General features: G+C 44.0%; 1 protein-coding gene across 6 annotated transcripts in view; it reads left to right on the top strand.

Annotated features, from left to right (window-relative positions):
• Positions 1–19742, top strand: part of FHIT (fragile histidine triad diadenosine triphosphatase) — a 1035351-nt gene that overhangs the window by 817882 nt on the left and 197727 nt on the right. For 5 of the 6 annotated variants that reach the window (XM_083426851.1, XM_083426850.1, XM_083426849.1 and 2 more), the window contains 2 exons: positions 428–573; positions 2164–2193. In XM_083426851.1, the coding sequence (XP_083282977.1) occupies positions 428–573; positions 2164–2193 (176 nt within the window). The remainder of the gene's footprint in view (positions 1–427; positions 574–2163; positions 2194–19742) is intronic. The other variant, XM_083426854.1, reaches the window with a different exon arrangement.

Below are 19742 nucleotides of genomic sequence, written 5' to 3'. Positions count from 1 at the left end.
ATGTGTTAAAAAAAATGGGTGCTGTTTTCTCCAGGAAGATAACCTACTGCTTGGAATATAAAAGGGGATTCTGCAAATGTGTGTTCAATGCGCTTCAACCGTTCTTCGAGATTTTCATCTATTTTCTATCCAAGTCTTCACTGCTTCAGGCAGAGAATTGTGGAATTCCCCAAAAGCTGACTTTTCAGGCTCACTCAGTCATTTATGCAGCTTGAAATATTTGAAATGGAGCGCTTGGTCAAAGCATTCAGACAAATAATGCACAGATCTTCTTTCCGCAGGTGCTGAATTCCCGTCAAGATCACAGAACTTGGGCGTTTGGGGCTGTTCGTTAGGTATATGAAAATACTGTTTAGAATGTTGAAGGGAAGGGAACGTTCTGAGATGGAATAATATGTCAGTTGTGCCTTAACATTATGCAAACCAGATGTTCTCATTTGCCCACTCCGCCCTGTGGAACGATTCCGCGATCTGCGCCCTGAAGAAGTGGCTGATTTATTTCGCACAACGCAGCTGGTTGGGAATGTAGTGGAGCAACATTTTGGTGGGACTTCACTCACCATTTCCATTCAGGTTAGTAAACACTTCTGTCGTGCCGTCTTTATCGTGCTCTTCCACAACCTAGAACCCTCCAGCTGTTTTGCACTATTACTACTACTCTTACATTTATATACCACCCTACTTCTGTAGATCTCAGGATGGTTCGCAGCATAAAATTACAATATGAAAAACACATAACGTTCACATAACGAGCTGATGATCTCCATTATTTCCTATGGAGGTCTTTAAGCAGAGGCTTGACAACCATATGTCAGGAGTGCTCTGATGGTGTTTCCTGCTTGGCAGGGGGTTGGACTCGATGGCCCTTGTGGTCTCTTCCAACTCTATGATTCTATGATTCTAATACATAATAAAAATAAGAACAAAAACAAACCAATAACCCCCACTCCCATAACACATTTAAAAGGGCATCGTATGCCAATCAATCCAAGGCCTGGTTGAAGAGGAATGTTTTCACCTGGCACCTAAAGGTGTATAATGAAGATGCCAGGTGAACGTCCCTGGGGAGAGCATTCCACAGATGGAGAGCCCACTGCAGAGAAGGCCTGTTCTTGTATTGCCATCCTCTGGACCTCTTGAGGAGGAGACACACGAAGGAAGGCCTCAGAAGATCTCAGGGTCCAGGTCGGTTCATATGGAGAGAATCAGTCTTTGAAGTATTGTAGTCCTGAGGTGTTAAATGCAGTGGTGTTGAATGCAGTGGTTCCCAATTAACAAAGTAATGCGGATGGCCTGTTTTTGAAAAGCCAATCCATGGACCCCCTACTTTTGAAAGTTTTGATATCTCTGTGGTAGTTTTTGTTATGGGAATGGTGCCGTGGACCCCCTGGGTGGGCTACAGGGCTCCCCTGGGGACCACAGACCACCAATTGGGAACCCCTGGTTTAAGGCCACACACACACACACACACACACACATTTTTAAACATCTGGACTTTGTCCACTTCCTTACTTCCTTACTTGTTTGTGCTTTGCTGGTTGGCAGCAGCCATTTTGGGGCAGAAACCATGGCAAGAGTGGGGAGAGAGGTCATGATTAGAAATTCCCCCATAGGAAATAATGGAGATCATCAGCTCGTTATGTGAACGCTTGTCTAATGAACTATTTCCCGGAAACACATTGTGGCTGGTGAGCGGGACTACTAAAATCTAAATAACAACAACACTTTGGATCCAGTGGTCACCCCTGATACCCCAGTCCTTTTGTTAATACCATGCTGTGCAAAGATGGCCAATTTGCCACGCCACTCCTCGTCTGCCAACAGCTGACTTTCCTTTTACAAATAGCACCCATCAATTTTGGTGAGCACCATAGTTACTGGGAGCATTTATGATACGAGATGCCAAGGGCTGGGGGAATAAATGTGGCAGCCTTTATTTCTCTTCAGACCACCTTTTCCTATTTGATGAGGACCTGAAATAAAAAGGTGTCTGTTCCCGAAAGCTTTGGCGCCAAATCATACCCACGAGAGCGCTATAAATTAATGCACAATGAAATTGGATTTAAATTATTAATGGGCGATATTTTTGAATACCCAAGAGAGACTCGTCGGCTGCTCTTATCTCAGTCTCCTCCATCCCCTTCCCTTTCTTCTCATCTACAGGACGGTCCTGAAGCTGGACAGACTGTGAAGGTGAGTGCTTATTTTATTATGCAGAGTACAAATTAATAAGAGACAATTATGAGAACTAATAAAACCAGTCAGCTGCAGCACATTGCAGCATTGCTATTTTATCCTTGAAGCTGGAGGGATCCTGAATCTTCTGTGCGGCTGTAAATAGATTGATTGAAAGGGAATATGGTGCAATATGGTTACACCTCACCACCTCTCCAGTCTTAAGCAGTGACTCTTGACCGCTGGTCCATGGAATGGCTCCATCTCAGTACACTGCTGTCTTCTGCGTCCGGGACCTCCACGGCCGGGTGAGGATCTTAAGAGCCTGGCTGGGTCAGACTCTCAGTCCAGTTAGTCCAACAATTTTTTTTCTCACAGTGGCCAGACAGAAGCAACTCAGGAAGGCAACAGCTCTTTCCATAGTGTATGCCCTTGGTATACAAGGAAACTATCTTTGAGCATGGACTCAGCTGTCATAACTAATACCTATCCTCCATATGCTTGCATAATCCATTTGTTTGTGTGGGTGTGTGGCTGCCCTTCTGTGACAGTGAATTCCAGAACCTAAGTATTGCTATTGTGGAAACAGGTATTTCTTTTGGTCTGTCCTGAACCTGATGGGTCTGTCAATCCACTTTTCAGTCGGTGACCTTGAGTTCTTGTTATATAATAAACTTCCTTCCCTCCCCACCTTGATTTTCCACAGCCAGCCAACAGCCACCTTCTTTTACCAGCAGGTCCCCATGTGGATTATCACAATTGAAAGAAAATAAGTTAAAACAGATTACAATCACAGGAACAGGGTGGATTCTGAAAGCACTCATATCAAGTGTCAAAGACCAGGGTAAAGTCTTCAGCATTCCACAAAAGCTGTATAGTGAAACATGCTAATTGGAAGGGACTTTGGTCTTATTTGCGCACAAGCAAGTATGCCTCCTCATGAGTTAGCACCCAGTGGTTTGCATCTGAGCTTTTGAGAGAACGTCCTGAAGAAAAGATGGCGTTTGAAGCATTGGGAGATGCTAGGGAAACTCTGGGGGTGGCGTTTGGTCTGCCATAGCTGTTCCACACATGCAAGTCATCACTTTAACATTGCAGTCATCAAGTGTTGAAACCTCAGCAAACACCAAAATACACACCCACTGTTGGAGTTAACCCCTCAAGGGTTGTGGCAGCTGAGGGTGGGGCATCCCGTGGTGTGTCTGAAGCCTGTCTGCTGTGGCCAAGTGGTCGAGGATCTTCATAACATAAAACAGCCCAATTGGATCAGGCCCCTGGCCCACCGAGTCCAGCCTCCTAGTCTCACAGTGGCTAACCAGTTCTTGCAGTGTGGGTTGAATGTGAGCTTCTTCACTTTTGCTGCTGCCTGACTTCAGTTTCTTACCATATTAATATAATAATAATTTATTATTTATACACCACCCATCTGGCTGGGTTTCCCCAGCCACTCTGGGCAGCTTCCAACCGAATATTAAAAACAACACAGCATTAGACATTAAAAACTTCCCTTAACAGGGCCACCTTCAGTTGTCTTTTAAAAGTAAAATAGTTGTTTATTGCCTTCACATCTGCTGGGAGGGCATTCCACAGGGCAGGAGCCACTACCGAGAAGGCCCTCTGCCTGGTTCCCTGTAACTTCACTTCTCGCAGTGATGGATCCGCCAGAAGGCCCTCGGCACTGGATCTCAGTGTCCGGGCTGAATGATGGGGGTGGAGATGCTCCTTCAGGTATACAGGACAAAGGCCGTTTAGGGCTTTAAAGGTCAGCACCAACACTTTGAATTGTGCTCGGAAACGTACTGGGAGCCAATGAAGATCTTTCAGGACTGGTGTTATATGGTCTTGGCGGCCACTCCCAGTCACCAGTCTAGCTGCTGCATTCTGCATTAATTGCAGTTTCCAAGTCACCTTCAAAGGTAGCCCCATGGAGAGTGCATTGCAGTAGTCCAAGCGGGAGATAACTAGAGCATGCACCATTCTGGCGAGACAGTCCGCAGGCAGATAGGGTCTCAGCCTGCGTACCAGGTGGAGTTGGTAGACTGCTGCCCTGGACACAGAATTGACCTCCATTGGCCTCCATGGACAGCTGTGAGTCCAAAATGACTCCCAGGCTGCGCACCTGGTCCTTCAGAGGCACAGTTACCCCATTCAGGACCAGGGAGTCCTCCATACCAGCCTGCCCCCTGTCCCCCAAGAACAGTAATTCTGTCTTGTCAGGATTCAACCTCAGACTTCATTTGTTCAACCAGGCATCCAAAAAATGAGTGGGGACTCATTTGAACATTCCCCTGATGGGGCCCAAAACTCCTCTCTCCTGCTTCTATGATGGCTCAGCTCTGCCTCCACAGCTGGAACCAGTAATGTTTCTGAATACCAGTGGCTAGAGACCACAGGAGGGGAGGCTGCTCCTGTACTTGATTTCTGCTTCCTGGTTTCCCACAGGCATCTGGTTGGCCGCTGTGAGAACAGGATGCTGAGACAGATGAGCCAAGATCCAGCCAGCTCTTCCTATGTTCTCAGTCCAGTGGGCCACTGGAGAATGTTGTTGCCACTCTGCATGCACGACATCTCCGGGCCCCTCCTTTAGCCGCTTGGCAAATGTATTTTTCTCTCTGGGTGCAACTTCAGCCCTTGTCCCTGGAGGGCTGTGTGTATGTACGCTCTCTGCTGGCATCTTGTGGGTCTTGTGCTGTGCCTCTTTTCCTTACACCTCTGTGCGGCACACATTCAACACTGCTTGTAAGAAGAGAAAGGATTTGAACTCCTGCTTGCATTGATTCCTGGGGATTTGCAGTAACATGGCCATTACTGGTGTGTCACTGAGGCTGATGGGGCAGTGATGTTGTGGTCTTGGTGGGTGGGGTGGGTGTGGTGTGATGCAGGGGATGTCATGGGGGCATGCATTGAGGTCTGTGTAACATGTAGGTGGCTTTGCTGGGCTCTAGTGGTGTTCCAAGGGGATGAGTCTGTCAATTTTTAAAATGCATTTTTTGGATTTTCTGGTTGTGTGTGTTTCCCCCCTCCCTTCCTGGGCTGACCACCCATTAAATATGGCAGCTGTTTCTCAAGAATAGGAGTGGCCTATCTCTGTTCCTGGTGTAATGTGAGTATAGGATTTACCCGTTAAAGGCCCTGTTAGGGTTGATTAAGACAACACTAACATCTGACAACAGCAAATGGAAGCAATTCTCTTCCTTTCCATTTGCTGCATTGACCTTATTTGTGGGATAGTTTGTGTTACCGCCTGGGAGTAGCTAGCAGGGATGGAAGAAGAAAGAGAGAGTCTGCGTGCAGGGAGAAAGGACAACAACTACAACTTTTAGTTCACCTCAGATGGATGGATAGGGCAAAGATTCACAAATCTTACTGAGGAAGCCCAACAATGAAATCCCATTCTTGTCTTCATTTACTGCCTTTCCCATTCATGGCCTTGAAATTACTCCTCCCTGTCCAATCCACTTCTGCACCACAGTGGTCCCATGAAGTCTACTGCCACTGGTACAGTGTTTGACTGGTAGCTTTTCACCTACCCACTATCACCCCCCCCAACCCCTTTCTGTATAGTGGTACCTCGGGTTAAGTACTTAATCCATTCCGGAGGTCCGTACTTAACCTGAAACTGTTCTTAACCTGAAGCACCACTTTATCTAATGGGGCCTCTTGCTGCTGCTGTGCCGCTGGAGCACGATTTCAGTTCTCGTCCTGAAGCAAAGTTCTTAACCTGAAGCAGTATTTCTGGGTTAGCAGAGTCTGTAACCTGAAGCGTATGCAACCTGAAGCATATGTAACCCAAGGTACCACTGTATTCCCAACATGGCACTCATGGATACCAGCAATCCCACTAGTATCTTCTATGGCACTTGGAAAAAGGGCACAGTAAATATTTCCACAAAACCCACAATACACAATATACTGTTTGCTCTTCCTGTTTAGTTCCTGTTTGCACTGGCTTTGCGTCACCTATATTAAAAATTCCACCTCAAACATGACAACATTTCATTGAATATGCAAACTCCCTTCCATTCTGAACAGTGGAGAGATGCAACAAGCTTCTCTCTGTGAGCGAGTGTCTTTCCCCATTTTTTGGGAGGCAATTTTTTAGATACAGCAGCCATTTTTGTTACACCACACCCCTCACAACAGCCATTTTCTGTTATGCCACATACCCATGGCAACCATTTTGTTTTATACCACACAACCCATGGCAACAATTTTGTTTTATACCACACAACCCATGGCAGCCATTTTGTGATTGGGGACCATCACTGTCTCAGAATTCCAGATGTGCTCACTGACACATAAAGTCTGACAGTCTTGCCGTATTCAAATTAATCCTGCAAATCCAACATAGGCAGCCGGGTACAACGTTGAGCAATGTTAGTGTTTGGCACAAAGGGACATAAACCATTTCCCTTGCCTCACATCATGAACAGACATTCTTTTCCCACTCCTTCCTATTGTTTAGATGAAGAGCACCACTTCCCAGCACCATGTGGAGGTTGCTACAAATGATAACCACCTTGTGACTGCCATAAAGTCCACCCCAGTGCTGCCATAAAGCAAAGAGCCAGCCATTGAGTTCTTCTGGAGGGTGGCATAACAAGTTCCCACACCAACACTTTGACTTGTGGGCACCAGCGATATGGAAATTTTCTGTGCTGGGCTCTGGAATGTCACTGAGGCTGCTAGTTCATACTGTTGCATGCATTCATTGGAGCAGCAAGAGACTCCAGGAATCCCAGTGTTTACTGAGGGTTCAATTTCCTTGGAATGCAAGTTAATGGAAACTTTGGTGTCTTTAGGCTAAAACTGGTTTTATTTGCACATATATGCAACCTGAGCATAGGATGGAGGGGCTCAGAAATTTCAGAAATAGACTGGAAAGAGAAGTTGCTGAATTACAACTTATTACCAAACTTAAAACCATAGGGAGACCTGGTCTGAATAGAGACATTGGATTCTTATCTCATTATACATGATGAAGCTATTTTGGGCCATCTCACCCCTTGCTTTTTCCTGTAAGACCAACTGCAGTCGTTAACAGTTGTCAACAGGTTTACCACACCTATCAGCTTATCGCTTGTTCCCACCACCCTTCTGAGTAATACCCCTCCCCACCCTCTCACTATGTATTAGGGTCTGGTGACTTCTGTTTCAGTGTATCTGAAGAAGTGTGCATGCACACGAAAGCTCATACCAAGAACAAACTTAGTTGGTCTCTAAGCTGCTGCTGGGCAATTTTTAATTTTTTAAAATATATTTATATTGTTTTATTGTATTTTTAATATTTTGTTGGAAGCTGCCCAGAATGGCTGGGGAAACCCAGCCAGATGAGCAGGGTATAAATAATAAGGCATATGAATGGACATGTGAATGGCAGCCCTTAACTGGCCATCTGAGCCCATTATCTTACAAAGAAACTTCTCTGACCAGTTCAGCAGCCTCTTCTGCTAGATTCTAAACCTCCTTGGCCTGCAAGGGACCTGCAAATATAACCCAGACTGACACACACATGCTGAAACCTATAACAAGACATATTTTGGCTATTGCAGGTGTAGTTCATAACTTCCCGTGGTCTCATAGCAGTGCTTCTGTTGTGCTAAGTCTCTGTATCAGCCTGTGAGAGAAGGATGTCGCAGTTGACTAGGCACCACATTCTGAAATTATTACCGCAGTAGTTTGAAAGGCTGGCTTGATTAACTAATCACAGCTTGAACCATGCGAATGTAAATCTACAGCAGGCTGTGATGACCTCACTGTTGGGCTATAGCATTCCCTGCAAGTGCACTCACAGGCAAAGTGTTAGTTGAAAGAAGTGCTCCCTTGATTAGCCATCAGCAAGTAAATATCTTGCTTTTAGAATCAAAGGTTGGGGGGAAATTGATTTTCTATTGTATGAGAGGCACCGGCCACTCGATGTGTGTGTAGTCAGTGGATTTTGAAGATATGTTGATGTGCTGGGGGCTTCTTGTCCCATTAGCTTAATAAATGTAATGAAATGACAACACCCCACTGATGTTATTGCAAACTCCCAGATTTTCAAGATCGCACGTTGTACTCTCTTCTAGATATATGAGCTGCTTTTCTGGAGAGCACCATAATTTGCAGTAATTTATTGTCCCTATGCTTTTTAAAAAAGAAATAAATAAAGAGAAAATTCAAACTCTGAGCATTTTAATAAAATTAGTTGCATTCCCAATCCATTTCTGATTCAATTACCTTAATCACAGTCTGGAAAAGGCCTGTCCGTGTCACTGCTTGGTGTACCTGAGGGACCATGAGACTCGAAACCAATCATTAGGTATGAGAACCACATCTTAAATTGCAATAAATAATGTTTCTCTCTTGCCAGCATCAAACGTTTTCCTTGTCCAAAAAGGAGAAAAAAGATAAACACAAAACGAAATGACATGTTTATCTGTGAAAGAAGAGCAAATGCCATTGTTCATTTTGATGGGCATAGATTAGGTATCACTAACTAGGCCATTTCTCTTCCTTCTCTCATCTCTCTGTATAGTCTTAAAAAGTTTGGGGGACTGGAGGAAAGGAAACAGAGTCCTCATTACTATGCTCACAGTATATTGTCAGCTTCACATGTTGATTAGATCTGTGGTTTTAAAAACGCAAAAAGCAGGGGAGAGTAACATCAAAATGGTTGTATGTTATCTGCTGACTACCACAGTCTGGGAATCTCATGGATGCATGTCATATAAAAATGGTGACAAAATCTAAGCACCTTCCATCTTGAGTCCCATACGTTGTCAATTGCAAATTCAACTAGTCAGACAGGGAACTGAGGTTGATGCTTTCAATGTGGTGCAATCATTTCAATGCCTCACCTTCTGTTAATTATTCTAAGCTGCAAAGATTGGCTTCCCGTATTTATTTATTTTTATGATGGGCATGTTTTGCTTTCGCAGATGCTTCTTTAATGGTGCACTAAATCAATACACCTGGCTGGAGTTTTGTAGGCATCTTAACCCGAAGTGAAATGTCTCTATGGAACCGAATCCCTCTTTAGCCTACAGCTGATCCTTTCTAAAAAAAATTGTCTCCTCTCATTCCTATTGTTCCTGAGGACTAGGGGGTTTGAATATTCAAAATTAATCACAGCACAGCAGGCCTTGATTGCATCAGAAGGATTACAGTCATTAACAGCGATGCAATGTTAATGCATCTGGGCATCCTGTGGATTCATATACACAAACCTTGGGCTAATAAACCATGAAAGCCACCTTTTCGGTCTTTCAGATGAGCAACAGAAGCTGCTGCTAAAGGAAAGATGTCGCCCCCTGGGTCACCCTGAGCATTCTCTCCCTGCAGATATAGCTCTGAAAAAAGGCTAAGGTTGCTAAGGACATTGCTAAGGCTAAGGACATTGCTTTTGGTCTGGATATCCCAGACTTCTCGCTGAGGCCAGAAAGCTAGGAGGCAAAAGAAATGAGAAATTATATATGAAAACCATGATAATACTTGTATGTGTGTAGGGTGTTAGGAGAGGAGTAATACCTCTGGTTGGGGACATCATACTGCTTCTGGGGTAGTTCGTCCACCTTTGGTCTCCACCTTGCATTCAGCTGTCAGCCTTGGCTCCTAGAAGCTGTCAACATATGACAGCAGCCACACCCCAGGAATGGCTTCCGCTGGCCGCCTAAACCAGGTGAGAATATAAGCTATGCCATGCCATAAGACAGCACTGTCAAAATGAGAAGGAAGATCAACCTGTGCTTTCTAGGTAAAGGTAAAGGCAAAGGACCCCTCCAGTCAAAGGCGACTATGGGGTTGCAGCACTTATCTCGCTTTCAGGCTGAGGGAGCAGGCGTTTGTCTGCAGACATTTTCCAGGTCATGTGACCAGCAGGACTAAAGCACGTCCAGCGCAATGGATCACCATGACGGAAGCTAGAGCGCACAGAAACGCTGTTTACCTTCCCGCCACTGCGGTACCTATTTATCTACTGGCAATGGCGTGCTTTCGAACTGCTAGATTGGCAGGAGCAGGGACCGAGCAACGGGAGCTCACTCCATCATGGGGATTCGAACCACTGACCTTCCGAGCAGCGTGCCCAAGAGGCTCAGTGGTTTAGACCACAGCGCCACCTGTGTCCCTTTGCTTTCTACAGTAGGGGTAGCCAACACGGTAGCTTCTGGATGCCTTTGGACTCCAACTCCCACCAGCCCTATCAGAATGGCCAATACTAGGGGTGATGGGAGATGGAGTCCAGCAAAGGAGGGCATCACAATGCCCACCTTTGTTCTATGGACTTATGGGTGAAATGGTGCTACTTCACACTGTGTCCTATCCAGGTTTCAGCAACCATTTCATAGAAGGCAAGTCTCACAAAGTTCTCTAATCTTTGCATCTTCCAGTTATTGTCATTAGAAAAGGGCACCTGGCCTTCTCGGTGCCGCCATCCCTTGATGCTAGAAGCAGCATTAAAAAAAAAAAAAAAAGTTTGATGGCTGGAGGAGACAAAGGAAAATGAAGGCCGTGCAGTGATTGATGGACGTGACACTCTTTGAACTGAGAATAGCGAGTGCTGCAAGGCACTGATAAATGGAAATGATGGCTTGGATAATGAAGTCTGTTTTAGAAATATCAGGAGCTGAAGATCCCCTGAAGGGAAAAGGGGGCAGGCCCAATTCCCATAATTCTCTCTGGTGGTAAATTATGATGGGTCTGGAGATGGATCTTTTTGTTTTGTTTTGCTTCTGCACTACAGAATGTCACGGTGCTTTCCATTGCCAGGCTTGCTAAGTAACATCACATTAGAGGTCTGCCACATTCTGAACATCCCAGACATGCACATTAAAAAGGTCTTGTAGCATCCTGAGGAATCCACCAATTAGTTACAGTTAGAAAAATGAAGGAAGGGGGCTCCTTCTCTCTGACAGGGGCCTTGCAGAATCTTTGGGCTGTCTTTCCTTGAGGCCAAAGTTAAGGGTATGAAATATTTTTTGTGATTTCATTAACTGTAATTTATTCCAAAAACATTATTATCATTTCTCCTGGGAGGTGGAAGGAGGCTGCAACCCTGAGCCCACTTAGCTAGGAGTAAGCTGGATTGACTTCAGTAGGACTTACTTCTGAGTAGACATGCTGAGGCTTTTGCTGGTGAGACGAAGAGCCAGTTGCCTATTGAGAGCAAAGACATTGTAGTGACTGTTTCTAAGCACTATAATCTTCCATTGGTCTAAGATGGAGGTGGGGAACCTGAAGTCCTTCCCATGTTGTTGGACTCCATTTCCCAGCAAGTCCAGCTTGTGATTAGTATCATGGGAGCTACTGGGTCTGTGTCAGGTATGAGGAACCTTTGTCCCTTTAGATGTTGTTGGACTACAACTCTCCTCATGCCATTGGCCATGCTTTTTTGGGTTGATGGGAGTTGCTGTTCCGCAACATCTGGGGTGCCAAAGGTTTCCCAACCCTGGTCTGTATAAATCTATAGAATAGTTATGGATATGTATGGATGCATTCATGTCCTGGAACGCGGGTGGCTCTGTGGGTTAAACCACAGAACCTAGGACTTGCCGATCAGAAGGTTGGCGGTTCGAATCCCCGTGATGGGGTCAGCTCCCGTTGCTCGGTCCCTGCTCCTGCCAACCTAGAAGTTCGAAAGCACGTCAAAGTGCAAGTAGATAAGTAGGTACCTCTTCAGCGGGAAGGTAAACGGCATTTCCGTGTGCTGTTCTGGTTCACCAGAAGCGGCTTAGTCATGCTGGCCTTATGACCCAGAAGCTGTACACCAGCTCCCTCGGCCAATAAAGCGAAATGAGCGCCGCAACCCCAGAGTCGGTCACGACTGGACCTAATTGTCAGGGGTTCCTTTACCCTTTACCTTTATTCATGTCCTTAAATTAGGAATTAACATTTTAGAATTTTATTTCTAGTTGCATTGTTTCATCACAAATGTGCCTACTGCCCTGGACTCCTTTGGGAGGAAGGATGGTTTATAAATTTACAAAATAAAAAGAATAGACATGGTCTCTATCAAAATCCAACAGATTAAGAACAACATGAAAATGTGCAAACACACTGTCACAATGCTCACCCTTACAGTTGAGTTTGCAGAGTAAAGACCATTCAAAAGCATTTTATATCTGCTTTCCACCATATTTCTCCCATTACAGCTCTTGTAAATACTGTATAGACTTTCCTCCGGGAGAAAACGTGCACAGCCTTTGTGTGCGAAAGAATTCCTGATTTGCTTACAATTGTGCTGCTCTTGTCCATAAATCTTTTATTAGGAAGAAGTTGCAAGGCTGGGGTCCTACTTCCATGAGTTGCTTTTCAATAGCCTGTCCCCTACTTTTTTATTTTATGGTAAAGTCAGAAAGGTTATTATCCTTTCCCTTATCATTGTTCTGCATTGATTTTGAGGTTTCTGACCAGATCGCTATTGAGAGGTGTAAGAGCAAATTCAAAGTGGACCAGGAAAACATGAGAAGTGGGATTTCTACCCCTGGGAATTGAAATGCTCTTTGGCATTTTTCCAGTTTCCACGTTGCACCTGACATGCATCCCTCCCTGGCAAAACATAGGGTTGATCCCTTGGTTTATTATTATTATTATTATTATTATCATCATCATCATTATTTGTTGGGACGTGGGTGGCGCTGTGGGTAAAACCTCAGCGCCTAGGGCTTGCCGATCGCATGGTCGGCGGTTCGAATCCCCGCGGTGGGGTGAGCTCCCGTCTTTTGGTCCCAGCTCCTGCCCACCTAGCAGTTCGGAAGCATGTCAAAGTGGAAGTAGATAAATAGGTACCGCTTTATAGCGGGAAGGTAAACGGCGTTTCCGTGAGCTGCGCTGGTGCCGGCTCGCCAGAGCAACTTCGTCACGCTGGCCATGTGACCCGGAAGTGTCTTCGGACAGCACTGGCCCCCGGCCTCTTAAGTGAGATGGGCGCACAACCCCAGAGTCGGTCACGACTGGCACGTACGGGCAGGGGTACCTTTACCTTTACATTATTATTATTATTATTATTATTATTATTATTATTATTATTTATACCTCGCCCATCTGGCTTGGTTTCCCCAGCCACTCTGGGAGGCTTCCAACAGAATATTAAAATACATGATGCCATTATAAAATGATTGATGCCATTGTCTGATACTGTCTGCAACTGTGATACAAGGAGCATGTGAAAGGGATTTACAGGCTCTTCTTCATTTATCAAAGAGGACATCACATACTTGACCTCAGAAGAGCTCTATGCGCACATATGCCAGTGTTTGAAAATACTGCTTTTCCACATTGAATCAGCCTTTCCTTTGGCATTCATAAGGACTAGTAACATTTCCCCTCCTCTGTACAAAAAAGAAAATATGAAAGCTAAATGAGTGTTTTACTATGTGGATAATTCCTAGCTCTACTCCTTTTATCTGCCACAGCTGAAACCTGACTAAATTATGATAATTCCAGACCCTCAAAGTGTCCCTATTTTCCAGGGACAGTCCCAGATTTACAGAAGCCATCCTGGTTTCTGATTTGATCCCAGAACGTCCCACTTTTCCTTTTCATCGCAGAAAGGTTGGAGGGTATGGAGCTATGTGACCCTCCCCCTTCAGAGCCAATGAAATAAGTAACTGTACAGTCGTACCTCAGAAGTCGAACACCTTGTGAGTCAAATGTTTTGGCTCCTGAACGCAGCGAACCCAGAAGTGAGTGTTCTGGTTTGTGAACGTTCTTTGGAAACCAAACATCCGACGCGGCTTCCGTGGCTTCCTATTGGCTGCAGGAGCTGCAGCCAATAGGAAGCTGTGCCTTGGTTTTGGAACATTTTGGAAGTCGAATGGGCTTCCGGAACAGATTCCGTTCGACTTCCGAGGTACGACTGTACAACCTTTAGAAGACATTTGAAGGCAGCCCTGTATAGGGAAGTTTTTTAAAAAATGTTTATTTTTTATATACCGTGGTACCTCAGGTTAAGTACTTAATTTTTTCCAGAGGTCTGTTCTTAACCTGAAACTGTTCTTAACCTGAACCACCACTTTAGCTAATGGAGCCTCCCGGAGCACGATTTCTGTTGTCATCCTAAAGCAAAGTTCTTAACTTGAAGCACTATTTCTGGGTTAGCAGAGTCTGTAACCTGAAGCATATGTAACCCAATGTGTATGTAACCCGAGGTACCACTGTATGTTGGAAGCTACCCAGAGTGCCTGGGGCAACCCAGTCAGATGGGTGGGGTAATAAGTGAGAGCTGGACCATAAAGAAGGCTGATCGCCGAAGAATTGACGCTTTTGAATTATGGTGCTGGAGGAGACTCTTGAGAGTCCCATGGACTGCAAGAAGATCAAATGCATCCATTCTTAAGGAAATCATCCCTGAGTGCTCACTGGAAGGACAGATCGTGAAGCTGAGGCTCCAATACTTTGGCCACCTCATGAGAAGAGAAGACTCCCTGGAAAAGACCCTGATGTTGGGAAAGATGGAGGGCACAAGGAGAAGGGGAAGACAGAGGACGAGATGGTTGGACAGTGTTCTCGAAGCTACAAACATGAATCTGACCAAACTGCGGGTGGCAGTGGAAGACAGGAGTGCCTGGCGTGCTCTGGTCCATGGGGTCATGAAGAGTCGGACACGACTGAACGACTAAACAACAACAACAACAATAATAATAATTGTTGTTGTTGTTGTTATTGAATAGGACATCCATATTTTCATCGGAGAAATGTTGAAGGGTAAGTAAATTGTGGCTAAGGAAAGGGTGGGGGAAACCAAGGTTCAACAGCCAAGATGAGGAGCCACTGTGGAAATGCATGGTCGGTCTTGCAGCTGCTAGAACTTCCTCCTGTTCCTTGGTATGTTTACTCTGCAGAACAGATGGGCATCTGTAAAAATAGAAGAAGGTCCCTTTGAGATCTGGGAAGATGTAATCTTGCCTCCCGCTTTAGAAATGCAGAGTAAAAGCTGCCCCCTAAGCTAGTGCATTGCTCTTTTATATATATAATGGTGCGAGTTCAAATCCCAGCTTATGGTACGTGAAGCTGTAAAGTTAGCTTTATCTTCCCCTCAAGTTTGTGCATGTCACAAAGGATATGTTTATGGCTGGATAAGATTCCGTGTGATTGACAGACTGCACACAAGAGGTCAGGAACTTAGGTAGAAGGAGGGGGTGTGGGTAAAAGCGAGGTCTCTCAGAAGGGCTTTGCTGTGTGTGCACGACCAGCTTTCTGCTTATATTCATACGCTCCCAGAATACCTGGGTGCATTTTGCAAGCCGTTCCAGTCTGCCCTGTGAAAACCTCTCTGCAGGCAGCATTAATGCTTTCTAAGTAAAGAAATCCTGTTTCTCAGTGCCAGCGCTCTTCCTAAGGTCCAAAACAAATGCTACTATGATGAGTGATTCAACTGAAATGGGGAAATGGTCTTCCTTTTAAGAAAAATATCCATGTTTTAAATTTTATTTTTATTTGTTATATTGTAATAAAACCACAAAGCCATTTGTAGAGTGGTTGGACCATTTAGCACTGGGATTTTTTTTGGGGGGGGGGCAGGAATCAAAGGAGCACGTTTACAAATCCTGATTTTCTTTTTCTTCTGTTGTCATTCTGCGTAACTTGGGGAGCCTCACCACACGTCTAGACATTTCTCTTTTCCTCCCCACTTTGTGCTGTCATCTCTGTTTTCAGTGACAGCTTTCAAATACTTACTTTGACATAATCATATGGGACTTCTCATCTTTCCAGCTGAATCCAAAACTTCTGTCCCTGTATATCTGCTGCCAAGTCATATCAACTTTTGTGACATTCTGCCAACGCACCATTTGGTGTGGCCTGTTCTGAACATTTTATTTGTCTCTTTGGCATGCCTTGGTTAGAACTAGGTCTTTGTAAAAATAAAAAATAAAAATCCTTCTACCTATCCATCGAAAAAGAGACAGACACCTCACCGCTCCAGGCGGCTAACAGTCAATTTAAAATGAACAATAAAACATTAAGATCATCATCAACAACAAGGAGAGGAGCCCTGCAGGTGAAATATTTCTAGGTCAGCAGAATTTACTCAATACAGTGGTACCTCGGGTTCCGAACTTAATTTGTTCCAGAGGTCCGTTCTTAACCCGAATCCGTTCTTAACCTGAGGCGCGCTTTCGCTAATGGAGCCTCCCGCTGCCGCGGCGCAATTTCCGTTCTCATCCTTGGGCAAAGTTCGCAACCCGAGGTACTACTTCCGGGTTATCAGAGTTTGTAACCCGAGGCGTTTGTAACCCAAGGTTCCACTGTAGTATTATTACTATCAAACAGGTCCTCCCCAAAATGCTCTGGAAAAGGTCTGTTCTGTTCTGTTCTGACCATGGGTAGACAAACTAAGGCCCGGGGGCCGGATCCGGCCCAATCGCCTTCTAAATCCAGCCCACAGACGGTCCTGGAATCAGTGTGTTATTTACATGAGTAGAATGTGCCCTTTTATTTAAAATGCACCTCTGGGTTATTTGTGGGGCATAGGAATTCGTTCATTCCCCCCCCCCCAAAAAAAAATATAGTCCGGCCCCACACAAGGTTTGAGGGATAGGGGACCGGCCACCTGCTGAAAAAAATTGCTGACCCCTGCCCAAGACCATTCCATTGTAACTATCCAACCTCCCAAAATTTCAACACCTCTTGCGATGGTTTGACCCCTTTCCATTTTAACAGTACAAATTCTACATACCTTCCATATCTCCTCAAAATCATTTCTCCTGCACATACCCTGTCTTACCTTAATAGCACATGTTAATTTATCATTAATCCCACACCTCTTTATACCATTCTTTCATTTTATATTCACCTTACCCCTTCCACTTTGTAGATATAATAACTCGTGCAGCTGTCAATAAATTTGTGAGCAAGTCCTTCATAGCCTGCAAACCTTCCCCTCCATTGTAAATTGATAATAATGCTACTTCTGGACTTTCAGTCAGCTTTAACCCAGTGCCCCCAAAATTGTACATATTTACACCCCCACCTCATGTAAACATAAGTCTCGGTTTCCTGGCATCCCCTTCCAACATAACACCGAATATTCCTTGTTTATTTGATTTAATCTTACTGGTGCTAAATACCATCTCCATACTAATTTATAATAATTTTCTTGTATCCTTATAGACAACATTTTTAAAGTGTGTTTCTCCCATATTTTTCTCCAGCTTTGACTATTTATCTGCCCTGTTATCTCCTTTTCCTACACCTCTTTTAATTGATCTTGTTGATCCTTCATTTCTACTAATATTTTATGAATTTCACTGGTTTCCTCTTTTATAATGACATTTTCTTCTTTATCTCCTCTTTCTATAGTTTTTTTTCAAATTTTGTATATTCTTTCATTTCTTGTTTCCCCTTAACCACCTGTTTTCTGGGGATTATACCATCTTCTTTTATTAATTATAGGTTACTTATCGCCATTACAAAATTTATTATTTATACTTTGCCAACCCTTTACCTCTGTCTCTGATATCTTACTTGGTAACATTCTAAATTAAAAATTTATTCTACACAAAATTTTGATTTTAATTATTGCTATTCTTCCAAACTATGAAAGCTTAATTTTTGTATATTCCTCCAACTTTTCCTTAATTTCCCTCTTTAATTTTTTAAGATTCTCTTGTTCTAAATTTTCTAAATTCCTTGTTATATTCATTCCCTAATAATTTCTTAATTTTATATCTGGTTTTTTTTTCCCTTCAAAATTTTTCATTTTTCACCTTCATCGTAGTGAAATATCAACATCTCTGATTTGGACCAATTAATTCACAACCCTGTTATTTCTCAATTTATTTTTTTCAGATGTGCCTCTATTACCTGCCTCTATTACCTTTTTCTCCCCCTCTTTTTCTCCAACCCTTCCTTGCACACAGGCCATGGTAACCCGATGAATCTTCCTCCTCCCACTCATATGACTGCTAAGCATCCATTTTGCCTTCTGCACAATTATGACGCCACCATCGTTTCCTATTCCTCATACCCTTCTGTATCCCTGCTTTCATCTTCACCCCATTCCCATGCCTCTCACTCTTTCCACAGGGAAGGGTTTGCATATGCGAATAGGATATAAATCGTGTTGTTTTTTAAAAAATTGACATAGGATCTTCATGCCAACAGAAACTATAGGCTTTTCCCTTGCGCGGTGATAAGTAGCTTCCTTTCTCCATTCTGCAGAGTTCCTGTGCACATAAAGTATTTGCTGGCAGAATCGCCAGTGTAAGGACTATGGCCGCTCTGTTATATAATGATCTAATTACTATAGTTCATGGTGGGGAGCTTCTGCAGAATCTCAACAGCGTTAAAATTCAAGGTTGTCCCAGTGCAAACATGGCCTATAAATTCCCCCTCCCCCATTTTTAAGAAAATGGGTGTGAATTAAATGTGAAATGTGTTTTCACTGCTGCTCAGAAGCAAAGTGAAATGTGCCAGCTGCAGAGCACAAAGATAATGGGACCCTGTTTCTCCAGTTTTTGGTTTTCCTAAGCTATAATAGGAACACTTCAGAAATTCGAATGAATTTTATTATTATGGTCACAGACCAGTTCCGGCTCACTTACAACATCAGGAAAATCATAAAACACAACAGGAATACATTGCTTCAGAAGTTCTTGTCATCCCTACATCTGGAGAGAAATTCAGGTTTCAGATTACCTGGCCTTGTTTCTGAAATGGAACTTGTGGGGGATTTGTTTTTTCTCATTTCCAAATTTGCACAAAGCCCTGTGCATGAACAATGTGTCTCTGCTTTCAGCTTCTTCCAGCCTCTTCTTGCCTCTATGAACCTGCAATCTTTTAGAACACCCTTCCCCAAGTTTCGCCTTTCAGATGTTGTTGAACTGTCATCAGACCCAGCCAATGGCCAGGTATGATGGGAATTGTAGTCCTATAACATCTGAAGGGGCACCAGGTTGTGGAAGGCAGGTTAAAGCTGTAGAATATGCACATTAGAAGTGAGAACCCCAAGACTCGTAGTCTTGGTGGAGTTGGTACGAATGCTTATATGTTTATTGTACCAAATATTTGCACATGTAAGAGATGCAACATGGGTACTTTCTGGTACAAAGTTTCACAGATAAAAATAGGGACACACTTGTAACACCACTCTCCTGCACCGGATCCATGCTTGCACATACATTGTTGGAGGCTCTTTGTCACCTTTGATGTTCTATATGCATTTACTATACCATCACATAGAAAAAACCCATAATGGCCTTACAATACATTCTTGATAGTGCATATACAGTGGTACCTGAGGTTACAGATGCTTCAGGTTACAGACTCCACTAACCCGGAAATAGTACCTTGGGTTAAGAACTTTGCTTCAGGATGAGAACAGAAATCACACGGTGGTGGCGCTGCGGCAGTGGGAGGCCCCATTAGCTAAAGTGGTACCTCAGGTTAAGAACAGTTTCAAGAACAGACCTCTGGAACAAATTAAGTTCTTAGCCCGAGGTACCACTGTACTTCATAACTGTCGTGCACTGCATGGTCCACACACCCACTCAGAGACTGAATTTTGGGTGACCCTAAGGAGGGAGCTAAATCCTGAAGAATGAAAATACTGGCCACTCACCCTATTTTATTTTAAACCACACAACCCA

The sequence above is a fragment of the Podarcis tiliguerta genome, assembly GCF_965153285.1.
Source record: "Podarcis tiliguerta genome assembly, chromosome: 2".
NCBI lineage: Eukaryota > Metazoa > Chordata > Lepidosauria > Squamata > Lacertidae > Podarcis > Podarcis tiliguerta.
This window is presented reverse-complemented; position numbering and strand designations above follow the sequence as displayed.